At 52.7% G+C, this 23,774-nt stretch overlaps 10 protein-coding genes across 10 annotated transcripts; 6 read left to right on the forward strand and 4 right to left on the reverse strand.

Moving 5' to 3' along the window:
* Positions 1 to 851: 851 nt before the first annotated feature.
* NECHADRAFT_71201 (uncharacterized protein) lies at positions 852 to 2,390 on the forward strand. Its single transcript, XM_003048773.1, has 3 exons — positions 852 to 1,189; positions 1,243 to 1,730; positions 1,788 to 2,390. Exons 1-3 carry the CDS (start codon positions 965 to 967, stop codon positions 2,188 to 2,190), a joined length of 1,116 nt encoding a protein of 371 aa, XP_003048819.1. The 5' UTR covers positions 852 to 964; the 3' UTR covers positions 2,191 to 2,390.
* A 503-nt stretch (positions 2,391 to 2,893) lies between these two features.
* Positions 2,894 to 4,193, forward strand: NECHADRAFT_62936 (uncharacterized protein; the record flags this gene model as incomplete). The annotated part of the gene is made up of 2 exons (XM_003048774.1): positions 2,894 to 2,979; positions 3,053 to 4,193. 2 exons carry the CDS (start codon positions 2,894 to 2,896, stop codon positions 4,128 to 4,130), a joined length of 1,164 nt encoding a protein of 387 aa, XP_003048820.1. The 3' UTR covers positions 4,131 to 4,193.
* Positions 4,194 to 4,418: 225 nt separating this feature from the next.
* NECHADRAFT_95627 (uncharacterized protein) lies at positions 4,419 to 5,581 on the reverse strand (the record flags this gene model as incomplete). Its single annotated transcript, XM_003048962.1, has 4 exons — positions 4,419 to 4,654; positions 4,709 to 5,310; positions 5,385 to 5,459; positions 5,565 to 5,581. 4 exons carry the CDS (start codon positions 5,579 to 5,581, stop codon positions 4,419 to 4,421), a joined length of 930 nt encoding a protein of 309 aa, XP_003049008.1.
* Positions 5,582 to 7,214: 1,633 nt separating this feature from the next.
* On the forward strand, positions 7,215 to 8,484 carry SWDB2101 (histone H3 methyltransferase complex and RNA cleavage factor II complex, subunit SWD2; the record flags this gene model as incomplete). The annotated part of the gene is made up of 3 exons (XM_003048775.1): positions 7,215 to 7,349; positions 7,408 to 7,682; positions 7,773 to 8,484. 3 exons carry the CDS (start codon positions 7,215 to 7,217, stop codon positions 8,482 to 8,484), a joined length of 1,122 nt encoding a protein of 373 aa, XP_003048821.1.
* A 527-nt stretch (positions 8,485 to 9,011) lies between these two features.
* Positions 9,012 to 10,346, forward strand: NECHADRAFT_83893 (uncharacterized protein; the record flags this gene model as incomplete). Its single annotated transcript, XM_003048776.1, has 1 exon — positions 9,012 to 10,346. One exon carries the CDS (start codon positions 9,012 to 9,014, stop codon positions 10,344 to 10,346), a length of 1,335 nt encoding a protein of 444 aa, XP_003048822.1.
* A 485-nt stretch (positions 10,347 to 10,831) lies between these two features.
* Positions 10,832 to 11,316, forward strand: NECHADRAFT_83894 (uncharacterized protein; the record flags this gene model as incomplete). Its single annotated transcript, XM_003048777.1, has 2 exons — positions 10,832 to 10,903; positions 10,963 to 11,316. The coding sequence occupies 2 exons, from the start codon at positions 10,832 to 10,834 to the stop codon at positions 11,314 to 11,316; spliced, it is 426 nt and encodes a 141-aa protein (XP_003048823.1).
* A 633-nt stretch (positions 11,317 to 11,949) lies between these two features.
* Positions 11,950 to 13,332, reverse strand: NECHADRAFT_95629 (uncharacterized protein; the record flags this gene model as incomplete). The annotated part of the gene is made up of 4 exons (XM_003048963.1): positions 11,950 to 12,891; positions 12,961 to 13,035; positions 13,105 to 13,227; positions 13,303 to 13,332. 4 exons carry the CDS (start codon positions 13,330 to 13,332, stop codon positions 11,950 to 11,952), a joined length of 1,170 nt encoding a protein of 389 aa, XP_003049009.1.
* Positions 13,333 to 14,427: 1,095 nt separating this feature from the next.
* Positions 14,428 to 15,871, reverse strand: NECHADRAFT_62938 (uncharacterized protein). The gene is made up of 3 exons (XM_003048964.1): positions 15,580 to 15,871; positions 15,302 to 15,516; positions 14,428 to 15,245 (listed from the first exon to the last, which is right to left on the reverse strand). The coding sequence occupies exons 1-3, from the start codon at positions 15,652 to 15,654 to the stop codon at positions 14,699 to 14,701; spliced, it is 837 nt and encodes a 278-aa protein (XP_003049010.1). The 5' UTR covers positions 15,655 to 15,871; the 3' UTR covers positions 14,428 to 14,698.
* A 907-nt stretch (positions 15,872 to 16,778) lies between these two features.
* NECHADRAFT_47056 (uncharacterized protein) lies at positions 16,779 to 19,336 on the forward strand (the record flags this gene model as incomplete). Its single annotated transcript, XM_003048778.1, has 2 exons — positions 16,779 to 16,809; positions 16,863 to 19,336. 2 exons carry the CDS (start codon positions 16,779 to 16,781, stop codon positions 19,334 to 19,336), a joined length of 2,505 nt encoding a protein of 834 aa, XP_003048824.1.
* A 2,249-nt stretch (positions 19,337 to 21,585) lies between these two features.
* On the reverse strand, positions 21,586 to 22,413 carry NECHADRAFT_47215 (uncharacterized protein; the record flags this gene model as incomplete). Its single annotated transcript, XM_003048965.1, has 3 exons — positions 21,586 to 21,835; positions 21,910 to 22,163; positions 22,213 to 22,413. Coding segments are annotated over 3 exons (705 nt in total), but the record flags the coding sequence as incomplete, so codon positions are not given.
* Between the last annotated feature and the right edge of the window lie 1,361 nt (positions 22,414 to 23,774).

Raw genomic sequence — 23,774 nt, forward strand, 5'->3', positions numbered from 1 at the left:
GACGACTTTTGCCTCGTCCTCCATGACCCGTCGGCGATGACATCCAATCCTTTGGGCAGTGCCTGTTGGGGGTTGCTCAGTGAATGACTTCTACCTAATGTTGGGACGAAGAGAGGCTGTGCTGTGCAGCTGCTGACCAAGGCAGCGAACAATGGACGTCCGCGCCTCCCGAGACCAGGATATTGTAAAGTTTGACCAGGCAAGCAAGCAGTGACACTTTGAGTTCTCTCCATTGATGACTGCTGTCGTGCGGCTGCATGAGCAGCGCATGGCCCGGCCGAGCGCGCACCCAAAACGGGACGGCCAAGGTCAAGGCCCGGCCCGGCCAGACGGTCGGTCGGTTGCTAATTCTGATACAGGGCGCTTCTCCCAACCCATGGGTTTGTGAGACGATAACTGGCGGCTATTATGAGAGCAGCGAAAAGGGCCCTTGTTCCCTGTCGCCCGTCTGTCGTATCGAACTATTCCGGTGGGGGGGATGTTCAGGGCATGGTCAACAAGGCGAAACATTGCTGCTACAGCTACAGGGGCAAACATGAGCGGCTCTTCCATCAATGATATCAACTTACCCTACGGCTGCTTCTGGTTTTCCTCGGTTTTACGCATGCATTTTGTTTCTTGCCGTTGCTGGTTAGCAAACGCCCTTTGACGACTTTTGTTGAGTCATCGGCGAGTGTTCGACCCAGCATGGAGCCATTGTCGAATCACAGGCTTGGTTGGTTGTACATTTCCGGTATCACCGGCAGCTCATGCTCACCGATGGCCGTATTGTCAATATCCAGCCTCGGAAAAACCTGTATATAAGTAGTAGAGTATGAGTCTGTCTATCGAATGCATCATTGTATCAGAAACATTCCTTCGAGTCCCGTTGCAGGATCAGCCAATTCCTTAGTAACTTGTTTCTGAGCCGTGTTTGTGTCACCCCGCAGAACCTCTCTCAACGAACTACACCAACACCATAATCATGGCCAACACCGAGAACGAGATTCAAGACAAGGTGAAACGGGTCCTTCAGGGAACACCGTTCGCCGTCTCATCGCTCAAGAAACTCTCGGGTGGTACTGCCAACTTCATGTATCGTGCCACCCTCGAGAACCCCTCCTCAGAATACCCCGACGGTGTGGTGATTAAACAGGGTGAAGGCTATGTTGCTACTAACCCTGCTTTTCCTCTGACGACATCGCGATGTGTAAGTATACTTGCAAATAACCACATCCATTACCGTTCTAATAGCTTCCACAGGCCGTCGAGCAAGAGTCTCTCATCCATCTTGCTGCGCTCCCTCCTGCAACAACACCGTCCTGCGCCATATCAACTCCCACCGTGTATCACTTCAACAAAGAAACCAATACCCAGGTCCAAGAGTATCTCACCAACGCCGTCAGCCTCAAGGACTATACTCTCAAGCACTACGCCGCCCCAACTCCCGAGTCGTTCAAGCCTCAGTGCGATCAGCTCGGTCACGGCCTCGGTGCTTGGCTCCGCGCATTCCACTCCTGGAGTCAGGAGCCTGGTCAAGCTGCGCTTCGAGAAGTCTTTGCGGGGAACAAGGAGATGCAGGTTCTTAAGAACATGATTAACTACCAGCAGTTACTGCAGAAGGTGGATCAGCATGCGACCATTCTTGGTGATTCAAGGCATGTTATCCAGGGCATCAGCGATTTGGCTGCTAAGGAGCTCGAGGATGAGACTGCTCTAAACGTCATTCACGGTGACTTTTGGACCGGAAAGTAAGTTGGCCAAAAAGACAACGATGTGTGATTAGAAGATGGCTAATCACAGAATAGTGTCTTGCTGCCTGATGTCTCCATTCAAGAGGGCACTCAGACTCCCATCAGAATTGTCGACTGGGAGATGGCAGAACTAGGCGTTCGACCTCTCGACCTGGGTCAGATGATTGCCGAACTTTGGCAGCTGAAACTCTACAAGGATATCGACGCTGGCGAGTGGCTGATCAGGGCATTTGCTGACGGCTACGGCGCGGTCGACGATGAGTTCGCCTACCGCACAATCATCCACGTCGGTGTTCACCTAATTTGCTTCGGCTCCCAGACGCCGGAATGGGGCACCCCTGAGCAGAACATCGGGCTGGTCAAGGTGGGCAAGGAGATTCTGGTCAAGGCGTGGAATAAGGATCGAGACTACTTCAACGACCATGTACTTGGCAGTTTGTTTGGTTCTCAAAACTAGCATTCTGTGCTTCTTAAACGTGCAGACTCGACATAGAATCGATTGAAGCACAAAATGGATGCCAAATGACGGACAGACTGTGTGGTTTCTAAACTTGTGGGATCAATATGCTCTCTTACATGTGGGCGCATGGTTTATTCGAAGCTACCCACCTTGTACTTCAAAGATAGAAACCGCAATATGAGCCAAGGTGGGTTCTTAACTCGGTTTCCCTCAAGTGAATGAACACTTTGTAAATAGAGACGAGATAGCTAAGTGAGCCGCTTTTTGCACGTGTAATCGGGTGCGACAAGGTATTAGGCAGCTTGATTTTCTATTTGTTGGTGACTGTTGAAGAATCGGTCATAAAAGGCGAGCTCTGTTTCTTTAGTGTTATGATTTTTGCTGGTAATACCATAGATTTCAGGTTGGTGATGACTGACTCTCGGGATGCATTTGCTGTGTGTAAGCTCAAGCGGTTGGCGGCGGCGAAAATTTCGACTTTTCACAAACTTCACTCCATCACGCCTTCTTGCTGCCCAACCAACCCATCAAACAATCTTACTCGTTCCCCAAGGCAATCACCCAAGATAAAATAATTCTTATACTATACAAACTAGGCTTTAGACGCTCTATTTCGAAGACTTAACCTCCGAGACCGACGAGGCCGGTCTACCCTGTATAAGCCACCCGGATCCCGTCCCCGTCTCCGACCCCGACTCCGATGCCCAGCTCCGACACCAGCCGGCCTTGCAAGCGGTGCAAGGCCGAGAATGCTCCGTTTAGTCTGCGAAAGGATCCTGCATGCCGGTAACTACCCCCCAGTTTCACAAAGGCCTTTCTCCAAGATGTCGTTGTGAGGCACCCTCTGACTCACTCACAGTGATTGCTTTGTCCAATATGTCGTCAACAAGATGATCAAGCGTCTCGGTGCCATGCATAAAGATATCCGTGTCTCAAGGTTACCGGTCCATCGTCGATATTTGGCCGGTCTTTCATTTGGCCCTTCATCAAGTGTTCTTGCCCAGATCCTTGATGAAACCGCCCATCGCCACTCAACAAATAAGGCATCATCGCCTTTTGAACCCATTATTGTTCATATCGACACGGATCTGTCACCACAGGGGGCAGAGTCCCCTGCTAAGAAGCTCATCGATGAGTATCGTCAGCGCTTCCCGCATGCCACCTTTGAGTGTGTGCCTCTCACAGATGTCCTTTCTGTCAAGAGCATAGACTGGTCAACCTTACCCCTGGATGCTGGCACGCCAGATGAAGACCCAGCCGCCCGTCTCCGGAGGATTTTTGATGCTCTTCCAACCGTCACATCGCGCGCCGACATTCTCCGTCAGCTCGTCCGCCATCTCCTCCTTCACACTGCCATAGAGCGCTCTTGCTCAGCACTTCTGCTCGGCCACAGCACCACAGCCCTCGCCGCCTTGACACTTTCGGAGGTTGCCAATGGACGAGGCTTTGCAGTTCCATTGCAGGTCGCCGATGGGATGACCGCGGTGTGCAAGTATGAGACGACGCCGGACGGCGCTGTACAGGAGACCAGCCGACTGGAGTTTCCCGTGTACTATCCCTTACGCGAGATCTTTCGCAACGAGATGCTACAGTACATCGACCTTGTGCCTTCACTCAAGGAAGTTGTACCCTTAAATGAGGCCGACGCCACAGCCAATGTAGTCTCGCACAAGGATATGAGCATCGAGGAGGTGATGGCGCGATACTTTCAAAGTGTTGAGGAAGGATACTCTGGTATCGTCGCCAACGTTGTCCGCACAACAGGGAAGCTGGACCGCTCGCAGGGGAATAGTTTCTGTGGAAGTTGCGGCATGTCACTTGATGCTGAAGGCGACTCGCGATGGGCGGGCGAGATAGGAGATGATTCCGGCCACGGATCTGGTTCTAGTGGCGTGAGCCGGCTGTGCTATGGGTGTAAGCGATCCATTCATGGGTAGGAGAAGCTTACATAAAGGTGAAGCTTAAAATGAACAATAAAAAAGCACCGTTATTTATTCTGGTGTCTCTGTGTCTATATGACTGAAAACCCCCCCAAGATGCGCCGCGCCGCCTTTTGATTGCCTGATCCGTGGCCTAGATATGGTAGGCAATGCCAGATGCTCCCGTCTTCTAACCAAAGTGACCATGTAAAATAGTACTCGAGAAATATCCACCCTTCCTATCGTAACAAGAGCCATTATGCTCTGGTATCCAATCGACCCTCAGACCTCTCCCGCAACAGCACCTTAAGCTGCCATTTCCACCCTGGGCAGAAGGCGATCCTCGACCTTGCGTACCAGCTTGTTTGTTTGCTCCGCCAGACTGAGGGTCAGGATGGTATGCGGTAGGATTCGGGCGAGATGAGGCAGGAAACCCTTGTACAGAGCAAAGAGACCCTCGGAGTGGATTGTCTTGGAGAGACAGTCGATGACGCCCTTGTACAGATTTCCGTTTTGGTTGTAGAGACGGGACATGACTGTGTCTGTAAGAGTAGAGGTTAGTGACTGTGGAGAAGTGTTTAACCGGGAGAACTAACCAGGGGGATGCATGACGCAGCAGACGACGAAACCACTCATGGCACTGCAAGCAAGATGCAGACCAGGACCCTCTTCCATTCCAAGATGACGAACAAGACGGCGCTTCGCAAAGAAGTAGGTAGGGAGCTGAACGGAGCTACCAAAGGCGGTTCGGATCATAGCAGCTCGCACGCCGCGGTAGAGACCGGTGATACCCTCGCTGCCGTAAATGGACTTGAAACCATGCCATGCGCCTCGGTAATGATGTTGGGTACCAACTGGCCGGAACTCGGAGTAGCTCTGAAGACGGGTCTTGACGAGGAAGAAGGGGCTGCCGGCAGCGGCGCCGATGACGCCCGACGAGGCACCGCACAGCATGTTGATGCCGAGGTTCTGGGCCTTGCCATCCTTGAGGAAGAGAGTCGCGAGGCCATGGCGCATGGGCTCGTAGAAGCCTAGACGACAGCCATTGAGGAGGACCTGGTAGATGTAGGCGGCGCCGATTCCGCGGTAGATGCGACGGACACCCTCGTTGCGCACAATGACGCTCACGCCGTGGATCGGGCCGCGGTAGTGGTGAGGCTGGTGGCCCTTGTTCTGGAGCTCGCCCTGCAATTGCATGCTACAAAGGGAAGGTCGCAAGTCAGCTGGAATTGAATTCGACTGGCGACGAGACTCTGGAGGCTGAGAATTTACCGAATCTTGACCGTCTCAAAAGGATGGGTCGCCGTGACGGCGCCGCAAGCGGCGATGCCACCGGCGATAAAAGCGCTACAGAGGGACGCGGTTAGCAAGAGAAAAAGGCCATAGTCGCAAACAAGAAACCCTCGAACGCCATAAAAGACGCCCAGACGAGCTTGAGGCAGGTATCCTTACCCAACAGTCGTCGACATGACCCCGAGCTCTCCAGACGCAGGAGGCGGCCAACGGTCGAGAAGAGGAAGAGGAAAGCGAGTGGAAGAGGAAGGGAAAGTTCCCTAGAAGGGTCGGAGAGCTCGGGAGAGAGAACCTGCGTCGACGATTGGCCGCAATGAGGAGCTCAAGAGATCCGAGAAGATTAAAAGGAGCAGAGAAGAAAAGTGAGCAAGCGAGAGGAAGTTTTGGGATGGAAGATGGGCAGAAAAGAAGGGTTCACGCCGTCACCGGCGGCTTCGGACCCTATCGCAGCACGAGAAATTGTCAGCGCAGAGGTACCACCTGCAGCGCAATTACACTAAAAAGGTACATCTAGTACTCAAGGTGGGCTGTACGCGAACCAAGCTTCTGGAGGGCGAGCCAGACTGGGGGGTTAAGGTAGGGGATATATCTGACTCGGGATCTACTAAGGCCTTTGTAAGACACGCTCCCGCTGACGAAGATCGGGACTGATATTGCCGACTAATCTCTAGCGAACCGTTCCGATCCAATGCCTCTATCCCGGGCACACACTCTCAATGCCCAAAGCCTGCCTTGGGCTGGGTACTGGCGGTCCTGCAGTACCCGTTGTTCTCAACCGCAATCCAATCTTGGGGGGGCATTTTTTTTTCTTTGGTGCTGTTCCCGCGCCGGGGTCGGGGGCCGGGAAACGAGGTGCCGACCTCGGCGGCGATTTTCGCGGGGGAGGAAGCGGGCCCACGGGGGGGCCACACACACCTTGCGTCAGTAGGACCACTCCCCCTTTGACTGGGGACAAATGACGAGCTCTGATTTGGTGAATCGTCGAGCAAGGAGGAAGAAGAAAAGACTCCACGCTAGGGTCAAGGGGAACAGCGAAACAGCTGTCGTGGGCGATTCAACACATGGCTCGTCTTGCGCTATTGATCATTGGGATAAGCTCGGCTTGTTACGGCTCATGACGGATGTGCAGATGTGACGCTCCAGGAACCCGATTTAGTAGATTCTGGTGTAGGATTGCTTCTCTGCCTGTGCTGAACTGCACACGACCATCTCGCAGTCACAGGCAATATCGCATCCGCTCGAGCGAGATGCATTGCATCAGTCGACAGATCCATGCTCAAAGGCTTGATTTCCAGGGCCTTGTGACATGTTACAGAGCTTTGCGGCAGCGGGATTACAATGGGATTAATTCAGGTTCCATGCCTGGGCGCTTCTTCAGGGGTCCACAGCCTGACGGGCAAGCCGTGGTGGCCTTGAGATGGCCGTCGCCTATGGTGCCTGGGCTGCACCCCGCAGCACTGAGACCTCCTGCACCCCTCCAGCTGCTGCCGTTGGCTCTCGGCGTGGTTAGCTCCATCTGCGGAAAGATCCAATTCCATCCATCAACACCATCACACTCGGGCCAAAGTAACCGCGAACCCGCCCTCCAGACGTCACCCCCAGGTCGATACATTACGCTTCGCATGCGCTAGAACCTTTGACTTACAGCGATTGGGCCACTGAGCCTTTGGTTCTTTGCTTCAGCCCTTGCGATCTGTGCGATTGGATCCTCGCATCGTCCACGCGCTCCGTGGGCTTTGTCCCTCGAGCTGTTCACTTTGTTGGCACAGCTTAGTACCTCGATCTGCGCCTGCAGCTTCGTAGCCCATCATGGCTTCCACGCCTATGGATATCGACCGGTCGAACACCCCCAACGGCTCTTCCCTCAACATTCATCGAACCATTGGCGCCACCGCCTCTGTCTCCAACCTCTCCGATGTGATATCCAACTTTCGTCCTACCAAGGTACGACCCTTTGTTTGTCTTCCACGACTGAGTTCTAATCTCTCTACGCTTCCCATAGCTGTTTCGCCGCGATGATATCAAGGACGGACGCCCTCAGCCTCATGTGCTATCGATCGATTTCGACGACGAAGGCGAGCTTATCATGACCTCAGCCAGCGACGAGACGATCCAGATCTACAATGTCAAGGAGGGTCGTCATGACAAGAGCTTGCTCAGCAAAAAGTATGGCGTCAAGCTCGCCAAGTTCACTCACACAGGCTCAAGCATCATCTATGCCAGCACCAAGCAAAATGGTACCCGACCTTACCTCGCCAGACCAACTCCGAGGAACATGTGATGTTGATTCTTGCTGTTAGATGCGATCCGATACCTTGCGACGCACGACAACTCGTTTATCCGCTACTTCGAAGGTCACGAAGGCAGCGTAACTTGCCTGTCCGTTCACCCTGGAAGCGACAATTTCATCTCCTGTTCTCGAGACAATACGGTGCGCCTATGGGACACGCAGACCAAGAACTGTCAGGGCCAATTATTCCTCCGATCCCCCTACCTCGCCGCCTACGACCCTTCTGGCACTGTCTTTGCCGTGGCCTGCCCAAGCAGCGGCACGGTCTTGCTTTATGATGCGCGCAACTACGACAAGGCCCCCTTCGCAACGGTTGATGTCGTGGAGCAGTGCCGGCGGGTGGATTCGCAGTGTCTTGTTAAGGGGTGGACAAAACTCGAGTTCTCTAATGATGGAAAGTCATTGCTTGTTGGAACTCGTGGTAATGGACATTTCCTGCTCGACGCCTTTGAGGGCACGCTCAAGGCATACCTGCGCAAGCCAAACGGAGGGACAAAACGGCTGGCGGTTGGCGAGGCAGTATCTGGCGCTTCGACTGATGGAACTACGTTTGAGAGCAGTGGTGAATGCTGCTTTACCCCTGATGGCCGGTATATCCTCAGCGGTTCCAAGAAGGATGTGTTGGTCTGGGATAGCATGACGGCCCCAGGCGACAACAAGGTCCTTGAGCCAAGCTGGACGCTGCCTGACAAGAGGGAGGCCTCCGTGCTAGGCTTCAACCCTCGCTTCAACTTTTTCGCTACAGCTGACCAGGAGCTGGTGTTTTGGCTGCCTGATCCCCATGCATGAGGGGGCGGATCAGGACAGCGATAGGATGGGGTGTTTGAAGTTGGAAAACAAATAATCTCCATGAACACTTGACGGAAAGGAAAACAATAGATACCCATGGATCATGATCTGGGATGCGATGATTGATATTCAATGTAATGGAAGAGCCGGTCCATAGACTTTGCAACAGGATGCTTGAATTTAAGCTATGATGCCACTTTGAAGTCCGCATATGAATGAATAAAGGATCCATGCCAGACCCGGCATCCATAGTATTACCCAATTAGGACTCGAGAATAGGTCGGGGTTGGTGAGACCTGGAACCTACACAACCGAGCTTACTCTCTCTATCCCACCACAAATAAGACAACTTGGGCAACTTCCTCGCTCCTTCACACCTAATTGCTCAATCCATTGAATATATAAGCACATCAGCATGGAGCCGCAAGTTACTGAGCAGGCTGGCGATCAGATAGATGAGCGACCAAACTTGGCCTGTGAGTTGTGTCAGGCCCATGAACGTCACCGTTACTGACAACCAGGCAGCGATGCCCCCCGAGATTCTGGCTCTGATACTGGACCAGCTATCACTGCCTCGAGACTACTACAAGTCCATGTTTTGCATCGTGAGAACATGCCGTGCCTTGGCTATCCGGACTCTCCCACGCCTCTACTCGCAAGACGTCACAGACTCGCTCAAGCTTCCTCGCAACTTGGATATGCCCATCGCTCTTCAATGGGCCTGCTGGTTCGGCGCACTGGGCACAGCGGAGAGGTCGTTGGATGCTCTCGCCAGTGTTTGCCCGGATCTTGCTGCCAAGCTCATGAAGCCTTTTAACAATGACAACCTCTACAGCTTGCGCTATCGTATGGCCAAGAGGAGGCGTGCGATTACCCCTGCGCTTGGCTACATGCACTGGAAGGATACTTCTTCTCTGTTACACCTTGCTTGTCTCCGGGGAAATACTGCCATCGCTAAGCTACTGATTAACAAAGGAGTGCATCCGAATACCCTGGACGGGGCTAACCTCCCTGCTCTGGCGTACGCGCTCAACCCGGACGTGGTGAGTTATAGAGATGAGTTCCGGAGGGAAGTAAAGAGGCTAACAGAATCCAAGGCCCGGCTTCTTATTGAACAGGGAGCCGATGTCAATATCAAACCACATGATAGTGACGAGACAGCGCTATGTCATCTCATCTCACTAGGTCCAATAGAAGCCCGTAAATGGGAGAACGAACTCAACTTGTCGCAATGTCAGGGCGCCGTAAGGGCAGAGCACACGGTCCAAGATTTCCCAGGAACCATCAAGTTTCTCATCGAAGAAGCCGGCGCAGACATTTACGCAGAAAAGATTGGTACAACTAATCCGCTTCAAAACGCTGTCTTGACTCGTCATGTTGAAGCCGTCAAGCTCCTCCTGGCCGCTGGAGCTTCACCAAACCCTATAGATACGAGGACGGGTAGAAAGAGACTGCTGCTCGCTAATGCGCTCAGGCCGGGCCATAACCAGGAAGTTGTGAAGCTGCTGCTCGACGCCGGGGCCGAGGCTGATTTCGACGAGGACCTCTACGAAGGACGTATCGAACACCTCCCCATCATGAATCTGACCCTCAGGGGCAGCAACCCGCTGTATGCGAGGGAGGAGGCCCAGGTAGCACACATGGTCTGTGAGCGAGCCAAGAACATCAACGTGATGGTTGACGGACACCCTGCCCTGTGGCACTATGTGAGGGCGGGTCGGCAGGACATTGGCGAGGTTTTCATTGAGCATGGAGCGGATCCTCAAAAGGCGAACGTTGAGGTTCGAGATACTGTTCTGCCGTTGGTGGCACTGGATACCCCGAGTGCACCTGAAGATGATGGGGAGACGCTTGACGAATAATCATTAAGAAATTGTTGAGAAATTAATACATAAACCGAAGAAGCAACATACATTCGTTAGACATCAATATCTATGCATCCGCGCTTTGTATTTGTAGAATGAGATATTGTAAGCTCAGATACTGAATGTGAAGCTTAATAAACATCAAAGTTGCACATAAGACTGTGCATTCGTGGTGTTGTGGCGCCTAAACTCCCCCCTCAAGCCCAGCCCCACCATGAATATCCCACTTCCAACCTCATCCATCCTCTTTCCTCCTCTAGACCACATCGCAACGACGTCAACCCCGACCACGTAACCACGAATAACCCGCCATATTGAAAGATAGTGGATCGAGGCCTGTTGATATTAGGCAATTGCTGTCCCGCTCATCAGTCCTCGCGCATACCGCCCGGACGTCCATTCTCACCGAGTTGCACCATTGTTTGCGCACACGACACCGACTCGACGACCCCGCGAGACGGCCATAGAGGTTACACGGAACAATGCCTTACTTTAAGACGAGCCAAGAATGGCTCGATCAGTCCATCGCCCTTCTTGAGGCCCGACCCGCCACCGTACGTCCTCCCACCGTCCTCATCTCCCACGGCGCATAGCTAACCACCAAGCCCTCCAGACCCGCATCACCACAAAGTACTCGCTCAGCCCAGCACCCTCGCGCCCCGACGACGCAGCAGCGACGGCCAAGCCCCCGCGCGGCAGCCTCGTCCTCAAGACGTACGACCCCGTCAGCGGCGTGGCCCTCAAGTACCGCACCACAAAGGCCGCAGAGGTGTCCCGCCTCGTGCACGCCTCCCTCGGCCGCTTGGGGAGGAGCATGGCCGCCGTTCCCGACGTGCCCGAGGTGGCGATGGCGGATGCTGGCGAGGAGGAGCAGAAGGAGCAGCAATCCGCTGCGACGTCACAACAACCGCCTGCGGCGCAAAGTGGAGGTGGTGGTGGAAAGAAGAAGAAGAAGGGCAAGAAATGAGGTGGTTAAATGTCGAGCGATGTAGTCAAAACTCGAGCTCTTGATGGGATAGCAACGGCTATTTTTAAAAGAGCTGGGACCAGATATCTGATGAGATGATGAATAGATTTCGCAAGAAATCACTATTAGAAGTACACATCTTGGCGTCAGAAGTCCCGGAACATTTACATGACTTCACTGGAATGTGATCTTCGAGAAACAATCGCTGTCTTTGAGATCACGGGCCTGTCTGCTTCGCTACTTGACTGAGGTTGAGTTAGACATTCAACTACGCAACTTGAAACATATTTCATCCAAGAACATTGAGGCACGAGGAACAGTTAAGTTATTTATCTAATCAATTCATCTCTAATCGAGTGCTACAGTAATATCGTCATCCATAAACACAATTAAACCATCAATGCTGTTTTCATCCACCCAAAGTTCAATCCCTCCAAACGCCATTTGCCGGTCCGAGCGAATCCAGCTTCAGGACTGGCCTCGATCGTTATTAGCCAAGTATCGCTGCCCCGAGGCTCGTCTCAGTGTAGAGTTACAAAAAAGGAAGTAAGACAGGGTATATGTTCATATGTGCGCGTACCCCTAGGCCCACTAGGCCCAGGCCAAAGGAAAGAAAACGACGTGACGAGACGTTTAGAAGTCATCGTCAAAGGTGAAGTCACCGCCGTTCTCACCCTTGGGTGCCTCTTCCTCAGTGTTCTTGGTGGCGCTGTGAAGGACACCAGCCTTCTGGTAGTCACCGACACGCTTCTCGAAGAAGTTGGTCTTGCCACCCAGAGAGATGTTCTCCATGAAGTCGAAGGGGTTGGCGGACTTGTAGACCTTCTCGTTGCCGAGGGCGACCAGAAGACGATCAGCGACGAACTCGATGTACTGCTTCATGAGGTCGGCGTTCATGCCGAGAAGGGCGCAGGGGAGAGCCTCAGTCAGGAACTCCTGCTCAATGGTGACGGCATCAGTGATGATGTCCTGGATGACCTGCTTGCTAGCACGGCCCTTGAGGTGGGAGTGGAGGAGGCAGGCAAAGTCGGTGTGAAGACCCTCATCACGAGAAATGAGCTCGTTAGAGAAGGTCAGACCGGGCATGAGACCACGCTTCTTGAGCCAGAAGATGGAAGCAAAGGCACCGCTGAAGAAGATACCCTCGACGGCAGCAAAGGCAACGAGACGCTGAGCAAAGGAAGAGTCCTTGTCTTGGATCCATCGGATAGCCCAGTCGGCCTTCTTGCGGATGCAAGGGATGGTCTCAATGGCGTTGAAGAGGTAGGTTCGCTGGGAAGGCTCCTTGATGTAGGTGTCAATGAGCAGAGAGTAAGTCTCGGAGTGGATGTTCTCCATCATGATCTGGAAGCCGTAGAAGCATCGAGCCTCAGGGATCTGGACCTCGCCGCTAAATCGCTCGACAAGGTTCTCGTTGACGATGCCGTCAGAGGCGGCAAAGAAGGCAAGGATGTGAGAGATGAAGAACTGCTCGTCGGAGGTCAGGCGGTTGTTCCAGTCGTGAAGATCCTTGGACAGATCAATCTCCTCGGCAGTCCAGAAAGAGGCCTCAGCCTTCTTGTACATCTGCCAGATCTATTGTGGCTTGTTAGTATTGGGGTCTAGGGTGGGGACCACTTTACGCGTCTCAGACGCGTCACATACCTCATGGTACTTAATGGGGAAGAGAACGAAACGCTGGGGGTTCTCCTGGAGAAGAGGCTCATCGGCCTCCTCAGCCTTGATGCCAGCAGCCACAGTGGGCTTCTCCTGCTTCTCCTGGACGACCTGCTTCTCTTGCCTCTTCACCTCCTCCCACTTGGCCTTCAGGTCCATACCAGCACCGGTGGTCTGGTTCTCCTTGTTGGATGTACCGAAGTTGAGCTTCTTGGCGGGGGACTCCATCTTGAAGTTCTCAATGGCAGAGGCAGCCTGTTGGAAACTCGTGTTAGCTATCAATTGTCCTTGTATAACGAGAAAAGGTGAGCCGTCGTCGACGTCACTAACCTGCTTGGAAGGGGTGACTTGAGCAGCCATTGTGGTGTTTGTATGTGTCTGATGGATGAAATGGAACGAAATGTGGGCAAGACAAGGCAGAAACACGACAAAGACTTTGTATGCGTTGTGTACTGTTGAAGGGAGAGGATGTGGACGCGGTGGTTTATGGTCTGGTCGAAATATGGGCTGAGGAAGACGGGATGGGCTTTTGTATAGAGGTGATGCGCTATCACGTGGATCGGAACGCGTCGCGGTGAGTTCTCTGCATGGTGGGCCTGTGGGTCAATTAAGGCGCTAGCGGCTGGGGTGTCACTGCGCGTCACTGGGTGAACCAGGGGTTTTCGGTGCCTTTCGGGGCAGAGACCAGCGTCGCCAAGGCGCTAAGACGTCCGCTGAGACCATCTGAATCTCCAGCCACCAGGATGAAAGAGCCAAATGGGACGCGTTAAGACGCGTTTCGATGGGCTTCACGTTCGTCTTTGGCAAGGTCAAGTACTCTACTTTTTTTTTTTTCTTTCTCCCCACTGCCTTGTACCTGCGTTCATGGCAAGGGAGGATTATTCAGGCTTGGTCAGGGTTGACTGGCGTCATGGAGGGGCCCGGGTTTATCAATCAGGACATCCTTACATATCTCGCGTCGTTGGGGCAATGCGAAATGGGCTGCAGCTGGGGCATGACGCCCAGCGGGACCGAGCTCACCCGGGCGACTCAGGCCTTGAGGCGGTGGAGGTCATGAAGAGGTCGCAGAACATGATTCAATTCTGAGACCGTGTATTAGAGTGTTTGGAAAACCAGATAACCGGTCTCTGGAGTTGCTAGTGTCTAATTGCCAATTTTCCGCGGCTCTACAGCTCCCCCCAATGACCAGAGACGCGTTCCCAGGGTCACACCGCGTTGGAGTCGGTGACCGAATGTGACGATACCGGCTCAAGGTTGGCGCGCCTCCAAGCATCTCCGGTTGCTAGAGCTATGCCGGGCACAGAAATTCCAGGGCTCGAACTAGGTTGTGTTGGGCCAAGCCGATCCCTCAGCTCATGGCTCAGGCTCCAGGCTCTGGCGCTTTGCTTCTTCGTGTTCCGCTGGTTCCAGTTGCTCGGTCGATCAGAATGCCAAGGGAATTTATCAGATCCTGCTCTCGTATGTAATTCGTCGACGCCGACCCACGCGCCGGTATCCACTTTAGTCAATTAAACTCGTGTCTTGTCGTGGAGCTTGGTACTGTACATCACTCATTTACACATGATCCATTCCACACGCGCCTCGAGGCCGTGGTCCATGCAAACAACATCTTCAACGCCATGTCCATCGTGAATAATCCTTGAGAATCTGACTCACAGGGACCCACCAGTTTCGTCAGCCTGTTCCTCTTTCGATTCCATCATGCATAACTCCGAGTATCCGGGGTCTAGTGTCGGTCCCTACGGTGGGACGACCGGCGATGGTTTCGTGACCCGGAATTAACCTCGCCCGTCTCGATATCATACGGCCGAGACTTGCTGCGACCAAAGAATCCACGACCTTCGCGGACCCGCGCTGGCTCTGGTTGGCTCGGGTGACGACTATGACGGCCTTCACGGCTGCGCGGAGACCTATCCGACATGGATTCATGCCTTGACGGCGGGCTTGAAACGTATTCGGGCGGATCCTGCATCTGCAGTCGATCGAATTGTTCGGGGTCGCTAGGATCAACGGCTGGCAACGGCTGGCCACTCTTGCGCAAGTTCTCCTTGCCCTGTTCACGGAGGTATGCCTCCAGAAGAGCCGCGTTGCGGGTATTGGCCCGGAATGCGGCATCAGCGAGATCGCCAATGAAAGGGATGATACCGATGCCAAAATCGAACAGGATGTTGACCATCATCCTAGCCTTGACAGAGGTTGGAAGTCCACCATCGATTTGCATGCATGTCTTCAAGACGAGCATTGCCATGAGCATGTCCAGGACGTCACCAATGCTATCCGGTTCTGTGTTAGTCTCATCATGCTTCCTAGGTTACGAGGGGCAACTTACGCAGGGATCAAGCCCAGGGCGCTGCCCCAGCCGAAACGGACACCACAGCAACTGAAGAGAGCCAGGTCTAGACGATAAGCTCGACGCTTAACCTTGGTCAAGACCTTGCCATCATGCTCAGAGATGCCCGGGGGGAGAGCCTTCTTGCGCTTCTTGAATTTGCCATTTGGCGTTCCGTTGAGGCGGGTGGCCGGGACTTGTTCAAAGTAAGGATCCTGCATGCATGGGTTAGCCTTCATGACCGCGGGGGAATGTGAGCGCCAAGGAAGGATTCTTACCTCAGTTCCAAACTTGTTCTGGATGGTTTCCCCCAGAATCTTCTTGGTGACGATCTTGGCGATTACGGACGTCATGACTGCTGTCGATGAGTATCAGGATGATCTCTGCTTCAAAAGCCGAGCGCGGTCTTTCTTTATAGTTGACTCTTATCGGAGGCTGACCAAGGCCGGATGATGGCTGGCAGGAGCGTTTGCTCTCAAGGCGCTTGTGTCGAATCCAACGTGGCAGGAATAAAAAAAACAAAAAACGAGGCACAGTGTTGAAACACAGGAACCAAGAATTCTTTGAGAGAGACACCAGCCTTTTTGATTGATGTTACCTGTACAATCAAGGCTGCGCGGCCTCGTGGATTACCGGTTTTTTAAACAGCACCCATGATGGGATGACTATGGTGAGGCAGCCCGGAGGCCTTGGGCGATGATGTAATTCCTAGTGCCCCTTCCAGCCATCACGGCACCACCCAAACTTCTGGAACCTGCAAACCACGGCGAACCCTTGCGATCTGGAAGCGTTGACTGGCTCAACACCACAGACTAAACCGTTCTACTGCTGCAATGCCGATCACGCGTGCGCTGGCGTTCTCCGTAAAACTTGGCTTTCTGAAACGACGCGAAAAGCGTTCAATGCAAGGGAGGGAGCTTGCTGTGATCCAGAGTCGAGACCGTGCACCGCCACTCTCAACAAGCTGTATGCACCTAAATCGTGGCGAGTATCCATACTGTCAAAGGTGGCGCAGCACCTCCAAGCTCTGATCGTTGGGCAGCTCTAGAGCGGGCAGGTGCGGATGGGTCTGGTCCGTCTGTCTGTGATCCGGCTGGCTCACTGGTCTGATGCGATGCTGTCAAACCTGACAACAACACATCAAATCGCATCCGACATCGACGATTTCGGCTATAGCAATTGTCTCCCGAACCCCGCATATCCCAAGGAACGCTGCGCCCCATCACCCGCTTCCACTTTCTTGAGGTTCCATCTCCTTCGGCTGGCGGCTTGCGACTCCGACGACCGCGCGCGTCTTTTCGTTTGTCGCAGTTCCTCTTTGCGTCATCCCGGCTCTCGTGCCTCAACCATGGTCAGCTTGCCTTCACAGCTACGATCCCATCGCCGTCTCGCAAAGTCTTGAGAGGAAGAGAGAAACAAGGAAGAAATCAAGGAAATCGACATCCCACCATAGCATGCGCTGGGGGAGCTCGTTATCATGGCCAAATCACAGATGCAGTTAGAGGATTGTATGTGTTGCTGGCGACGCAACTGCAAACAGGAACTGACACAAAAACCGTAGGGCTGGACGACCTCTGCGTCCGCTTCATCATCAACCTCCCGCAGGAGGATCTCTCCTCCGTCGCACGGATATGCTTCCAAGTCGAGGAAGCTCAGTGGTTCTACGAAGATTTTATTCGTCCACTCGACCCGACCCTGCCGTCCATGACGCTGCGCACCTTTTGCCTTCGCATCTTCCAGCACTGTCCCCTGTTGGCCAACTTCTCTGTCGAGAATCACACCAAAGCATTTGAAGAGTTCCTGGAATACAAGACCCGAGTTCCGGTTCGGGGTGCTATCTTGTTGAATGAGGCTATGGACTCGACCGTGCTAGTCAAGGGATGGAAGAAGGGCGCCAACTGGAGTTTTCCACGAGGCAAGATCAACAAGGATGAGGATGATCTTGACTGCGCTGTTCGAGAAGTCTACGAAGAGACAGGTCTGGACCTACAAGCCGCTGGGTTGGTGCCTACCGATCATAGACCCAAGTACATCGAGATTGCGATGCGCGAACAGCATATGAGGCTCTACGTCTTTCGCAATGTCCCGATGGACACCAAGTTTGAACCAAAAACGAGGAAGGAGATCAGCAAGATTCAATGGTACAACCTGTCTGAATTGCCTGCTTTCCGCCGGAAGAACAACCAACAGCAGGACACGGCTGCTATTCCCAACGCCAACAAGTTCTACATGGTTGCTCCGTTTTTGGTGCCCTTGAAGAAATGGGTTGTCTCGCAGAAGAAGATTGATGCGAGGAAAGCGGCCAGTGGTTCTAACCCTCACCGAGCTATTGACGAAGCTCATCTTGAGGATGATGCATGGAAGACCGACACCGGTGCTGAAACTGCCGACCAGGCACCAGCCATAGACACACATCAAGGTGCTGAACAGGAGCTTCATCGGCTGCTGAAGATACAGCAACCCACCCAGGGCTTGCAGGCACCTATAGCTCCTGTTCAGCAGGACAAAGGCAGTGCTCTCCTATCTATTCTTCAGGCCAAGGGCGGACCTGCAGACGCCGTGCCGCAGCCAGGGGCTTACCAACCTCACACTCCACTAGACATGACGGTTGGTGAGGCACCTCAACCTCGAACGCCCCACCATCATAACCATCACCATATGCCTTCAATCACCACTCAGCAACCACCTCCCTCGTTCCCTTACTCGCCTAGCCAAGTTGCCCGGTGGAATATGCCCCCTCCACAGCAAGTGAGAAACGAACAGCCATTCGCCCAACAGTATCCTATCCCCGAGGGGCAGTACAAGAGCAACCAAGCTCCTTTGGTACATCCTCAGCCACTTCCTCCTCAGGTGGAAAGGTCTGTTTTCAACAGGAGCGTATTCCAAGAGGGCACCCAGCCCAACTATTCCGGTGCTCCTGTGCCATTCAACAACCCACAGACAGGACAGTATGGATATTCCAACCAGGCATCACAAGCCCCTATTCCTGTAGAGCCTCCAAGACAGCCCCAGTTGAACGGACAGTCGATGGCGCTCCTGAATGCTTTCAAAGGTGCAAACGCTTCAGCCCAGCTCAAAGAGAACATTCAACAACCTCAAATGCCCAACCCTGGCTATCAGGGCCAGAATCCGGCACCTGCTTACAGCAACTTTGGCGGACCGCAGATACCTCCACAAGTCCCCCCGCATACATCTGGTGTCCTAGGTGGCTACAATCGTTCTCAACCAAGTCCCAAGGAACTTCCAGGTTCCAAAGTTGGGCCGCCTGCCGACAACCACCGAAACGCTCTCCTCGGCATGTTTCGCAAGGAGGATCAGGCCCAGCCACAGGCCCAGGTACCCCAACCTAGCGGTCACCCTGCTTCTGGGAACCTTTTGAACGAATTATTCCGTTCGGCAGGTGGAGATGCCCGGCAGGCTCAAGTATCCTCGCGGGCCAGCGCGGACACTAACCCGTCGATTTCTCTGGAAGCGTTGTCTATTCACCCTCGACCTTCTCAGTCCGGTACCCCTGGGTCTCAAGGAAGGGCAGATTATGGACAGCAACACGGCCCTCTTCCCCAAGGACCGGCCACCTCTCAGCCCGCCCAGCCTATCCGTATTCTTCAGCGAGGTCAGAATGACCAGTTCCTGCGTGTTGGCGGACCCTCGACAGCATCTCCACAAACTTCACAGGCATCGCCCAGTGGCCTTGCTGGTCACTTACAGCCTGTGCCGGCTGGAGCCAGTCCCAGAGTCACACCGTCATTTCCTGCGTTCAGCCAACGTCGTGAGTCTGGACCTGACCAGAAACGACAACTTCTATCTCTCTTTGGAAAGCAACCATCTCCTGCCAGCTTGGAGGCGGCTAAAGGAAAAGAGGTCATCGCGGGAACGCCGAGGTCTCGCCTTGCTTCTTTGGCTTCTGGCGCCGGTGAGCCGGGGCTTGGAAACCTACCCCCTTCTCGCCGCGGCAGTCAGACACCAATTTCACCCGCGGAGCGCACCTTTTTGCTGGATTACCTGCAGTCTGTTACCAACAGCGCCAACCGGTGAGGCGGACATTAGGAGTTTTGTTTTATCATGTGTTGGAGTATAGTTAGGGTTGGGGGAGCATATTCAACGGGGTCTTGCTGTCTTGGTCGCAAAGGTGGCTAGTTACCTACTATCTAGATACTCACGATGCATTTCTCGCAAGTTGAGTGTGCTTTGAGGCGCAATTGATTGAATATTTTTAGCCGCCATGTTGGATTAGATGTTGCTGAACAAATCTAGACCCGAAAGGTGACAAGCCAAGGTTCTGTACTTGAATGTTTCCAGGGGATGGTCTCGGTTGATTATTTACATATGGGTAGAGGCGTAGCTATACACGTCAGCAAGGCGCAACGCATCTGGATTCCCTGAGAGTAAGAGGCTTGAGAATGCTTGAAACTATAGAAGTCACACGAGCATTTCTGCAGAGTGTCATGGTCATTAGGGGTAGTGGCAAATGACGAGATCATCGACTATAAGGCAGAGAGCATTGAACATGGTGAAAATGTTCCAAATTACCCAAAGATTATATTTTTGCATGTCTTTAGGTTAGTGTTCATCCTTCATTGCGACGTTAGACATCGTCGAGTGGCTGTCATCTTTGAGGGTTGCGTGCAAATAGGGGGCGCCACGGAAGATGATGATAATGTTGGTCGGTTATTGCTATATTTTGACAGCCCGAGAAATATAATTCTTTCAAATTTCAGGACTTGGTTCTCTCCCGCTTGTACATATAACGGATGCTAAGGCAGGGAGATATTGGATTACCACGCCTATACCGATGAACACTTGAATGCGTGATCGAGATGTAAAGCACACCTTGTGTAATTCAATCGCAGGATAAAAACGAAGATTGAATTAATTAAACGGCTTCTACCAGTTTCAGATGCTCCTGATTCGCCGATAAATCCATACCCCTGAGTCATGCACACCACAGCACTGCCAGGCCAGCTCCGGAGCGCATACCCTTATGCATCACTTCCGACGGCACGGTTCTCAACAGACAGGCGTCAAAGTGGCCGAGCGGCGACTGTTCAGCAGTTCCTGACGAGGTGCAAACTTCAAGATGGCCGATGCATCGGGGACGGCGGCGTGCGCTGACATAAGGTGGGCATGTCGATGCATCAGGGCTTGGAGTTCGGAGAGCGCTCAATGTCACCGAGACGCCTGTCCTCTACGCGCTTCTTTTTTTTTGCTTCATTTCAGTCATCTTTTCTGTTTTTAATACTTCGTTTTGATTGTGCTATGTGTGATTGAAGTTTATCTTTTGAGGGAGTTGGTGAGGTGAGGCGTGATGATGCACCGTGATGGCTTCGTTTAGGAGTTGAGCTTTAGGATGACTTTAGGCCTCAGTCTTAGGATCCACCCTCCCTCAGTCATGTTTGTGCCAGAGTTCTTGGGTTCGAATCCTGTCGCTTCTCTTTTGTTGATATGTGTGTGTTCCACATCCCCTGACTCCCACCACAGGAGTGTCTGAGGGGTGGGTTGGCCTCCCCCTTTCCGGCTCTGGCAAGTGTAGATCTTTCAAGAGACCTGTGAATACACACACTGTGACTTTTCTTCCAGGAATTCATTCATGTAAAGCCCAGGAGAATGCAATGGAGAGGCTGGAGTGCTGAAGTGCTGGCCTCGACGGAACTGCTGATAAAGGTGTCCCGTGGTCGCCCAAGGAAGGATACAACGGTCATATGTCTTCGACCGCGACGCGAATCCGACATGAGTAGCATGGCATATCTTTAATTCTAGTATCCCCATACTCCTCCATTTTCGTCGGTCGCGCAGAGCATTTTGCTTGAGTCACTTCTGGTGCGTGGTAGATGTGAGGGTGAAGAAAAGGGGCCATAACCACTACATACGAAATGCCCCAAAAGAATAAATATTCATGAACTTGAAAAACTCATCTAAATATCCATAAGTTTGCTAAGGATCTCAGAAGCAAGCCAGGACTTTAGAATTCAATTGGTAGTGGGTTGGTTGAGAGACTTGAGAGATCGGACGAACTACGAGAAGCGAGATCTAATGTTCGAATCCCACAGGAACGATGAGTTTTTGGAAATACAAGATTCCCCCTGATGGATGACACCACGCACGAACCCTGGGACACAAAGGGATCAACTACAGGAAGGGGTTTTAGATATCAAAATGTCATTTCTCAAACTCAAACACATTACAATGCCATCAAAAACCAGGCAAATCGTACAAGGGTATCTCGTAAAAGAGCTTCCCATCTGGGCCTCGGCAGGAAGCAGACACATAGACAAACATTAATGAAATCAGTAATACTCCTCGTCATCCGAGTCATCCTCGCTATCATCTTCATCCTCGTCGTCGTCGTCGTCGTCGTCGTCAGTCATATCCAGCACCTGGAACCGATTGGTGGCCTTGTTCGAGGACACGGAGCCGCTCGAAAAGTTGCGCTTCGACACCATGACGGGCCTAGATCCCTGGGTTTGTGTTGGCAAGTTCCTTGGGGGTTGAGCGCATTCATCCGCTGCCCATTCAATGCGGGAACCCTTGTATTCACTGCATGCGAGTACCTGTTAGCTCCTTTACCCCTTAAGAAGTAGACGGTCGCAATTCGGTGCAAGTCAACTTACAGTCGGCTCATCATGCAGTTTCGTGCAAAGATGGCGTTGTGGACCGAGTTGGTGCTGATATAGCACGCATCTCTGAAAAACTCAACCTTGAGGACATGGAGATTGTGAATATGCGCAAGATCTCCCCGAATGCTCTCCTCAGTGAGGTTGGGATTCCGGTTGCGGATGACAAAGTTGCGAGTTGCACCTCGGCTGATCTGGTGGCAGACATGAGGCGCAAGAATGAATTGCTGCTCGTTCCATTGCACGGGGATCTATCAAAGTGAGTCAGTACGAAATGTAGAGAGACGGCGAGTCACTCACTGGGGTGTTAAGGATGCGCAAGCCATGCTCCCGGGCACGTTCGAGAAAGGCAGCAGCATCATCTCCGTACACAAACGACACGGTGGCAGTGTGCTCCTTTGGGCGAAGATAGACCTCTAGAAGGGGACCACCGCGAATAACTGCAGTGATATCACCACGTCTTACACCGGAAGGGAGGTTGAAGAGCCGGACTGATCTCTGGGCGTTGCGCTCCAGCCGTCGATTGGGGTCGTACTGGTTGCCACCCTGCGGTGACTTGGGTTCCTGGCTACATGGCTCGGTGGGCGATTGAACAGACGGCGACTGGCTGACCGGGAAGGGGTCGGTATCGGGATGAAGCCATTCTCTGTTGGTCTCAGTCTGGTGATGGCCTTGGTAAGGGGGTGCTTGAGGATTGTATGCGTGGTCACTGGAACTAGGCTGATAAGAATGCCCGTACGAGGCAAGCGGATCTGGCTCGCTCAGCAGCTGGAGCCAGTTAGCAGGGTTCCATATGCAGGGAGGCGAAGCGATGTGCCTATTCACGGAGGGTGAGTGTAATTGGGGATCATTAAAACGTACATCAAGAACAGCATTACTGATTCCTTGGTCGACGAGCTTCTGGCGCAGGCAAGCTATCAGTAGATAAGGTTAGACACGTTCTCTCTGGAGTACTTGATAGCTCTATGAGCATCTGGTTATTGTGATCCGTAGGGCCATACCATATCTCTGAGCGATCTTGACCAGCATATCGTAGTCTGCTTGAGAGATGTAAACCCCCGGGTTCTGAGAGGTCTTGGGCGAAGGTTAGCTTGGTGACCGGGAAAGATGCCGGTATGATGTTTGGCTCGAGAAGGAACATACGTTCTGGTCCCTGTAGTAAATAGTTAGTTACCGAGTCCCTGTCATTTCCGCAGTAGAAGCGCTATTCGCATGCTTGTATCGATGAAGCACTCGCGGATAAGAACGTCGGACGCATGTCACTTACTGCATAGAACTCATGTTGACGCCTGGTCACCACTGGTCAAACTCCAGTCCTCTTGAAAATGATGAGATGGAAAAGTAAAGGAGAGAATTGACGATAACGGCGCCCGTGTTGATTTTATCTTCCAGGTGCCGTTGGAGGACGAGGCGCTATGGCAGTGCCTGACAGCAGCAAACAAACTGGCAGAAATTTGATGCCTTGTATCAGTTCAACCAAACGCCGGGAGCATGAAAATTCCACGTGCCGCTGCCGGCAGCCAACTGTCATCTGCTATCCGCCGCCATGTTGGTCGCTCTTGCATTTTACGATCCCAGTAATTGGCAGAACAGATGGATAAAGTCGATGGGATGGATGAAGCAAACACTTGTTTGTTTGTTTTATTGTATCTGCGAGTTTCGAACTTATTACTTTAGATTAGGATAACAAACAGGTTGATTCATGGTGTAGCTGTACATCATGGTTGGATATGATGTGAGGAGGCAGATGGTGTGCCTGGGACATGATAAGGTACCCTATATGATTGGTATCATATATGTTGACACAATGGTATCTGGAATATACTCAGCACATTCTTCTTGATAGCAATAAAGGCGAATAC

The sequence above is a fragment of the Fusarium vanettenii genome, assembly GCF_000151355.1.
Source record: "Fusarium vanettenii 77-13-4 chromosome 8 genomic scaffold NECHAsca_10_chr8_2_0, whole genome shotgun sequence".
In the NCBI taxonomy this organism is placed as follows: Eukaryota; Fungi; Ascomycota; class Sordariomycetes; order Hypocreales; family Nectriaceae; genus Fusarium; species Fusarium vanettenii.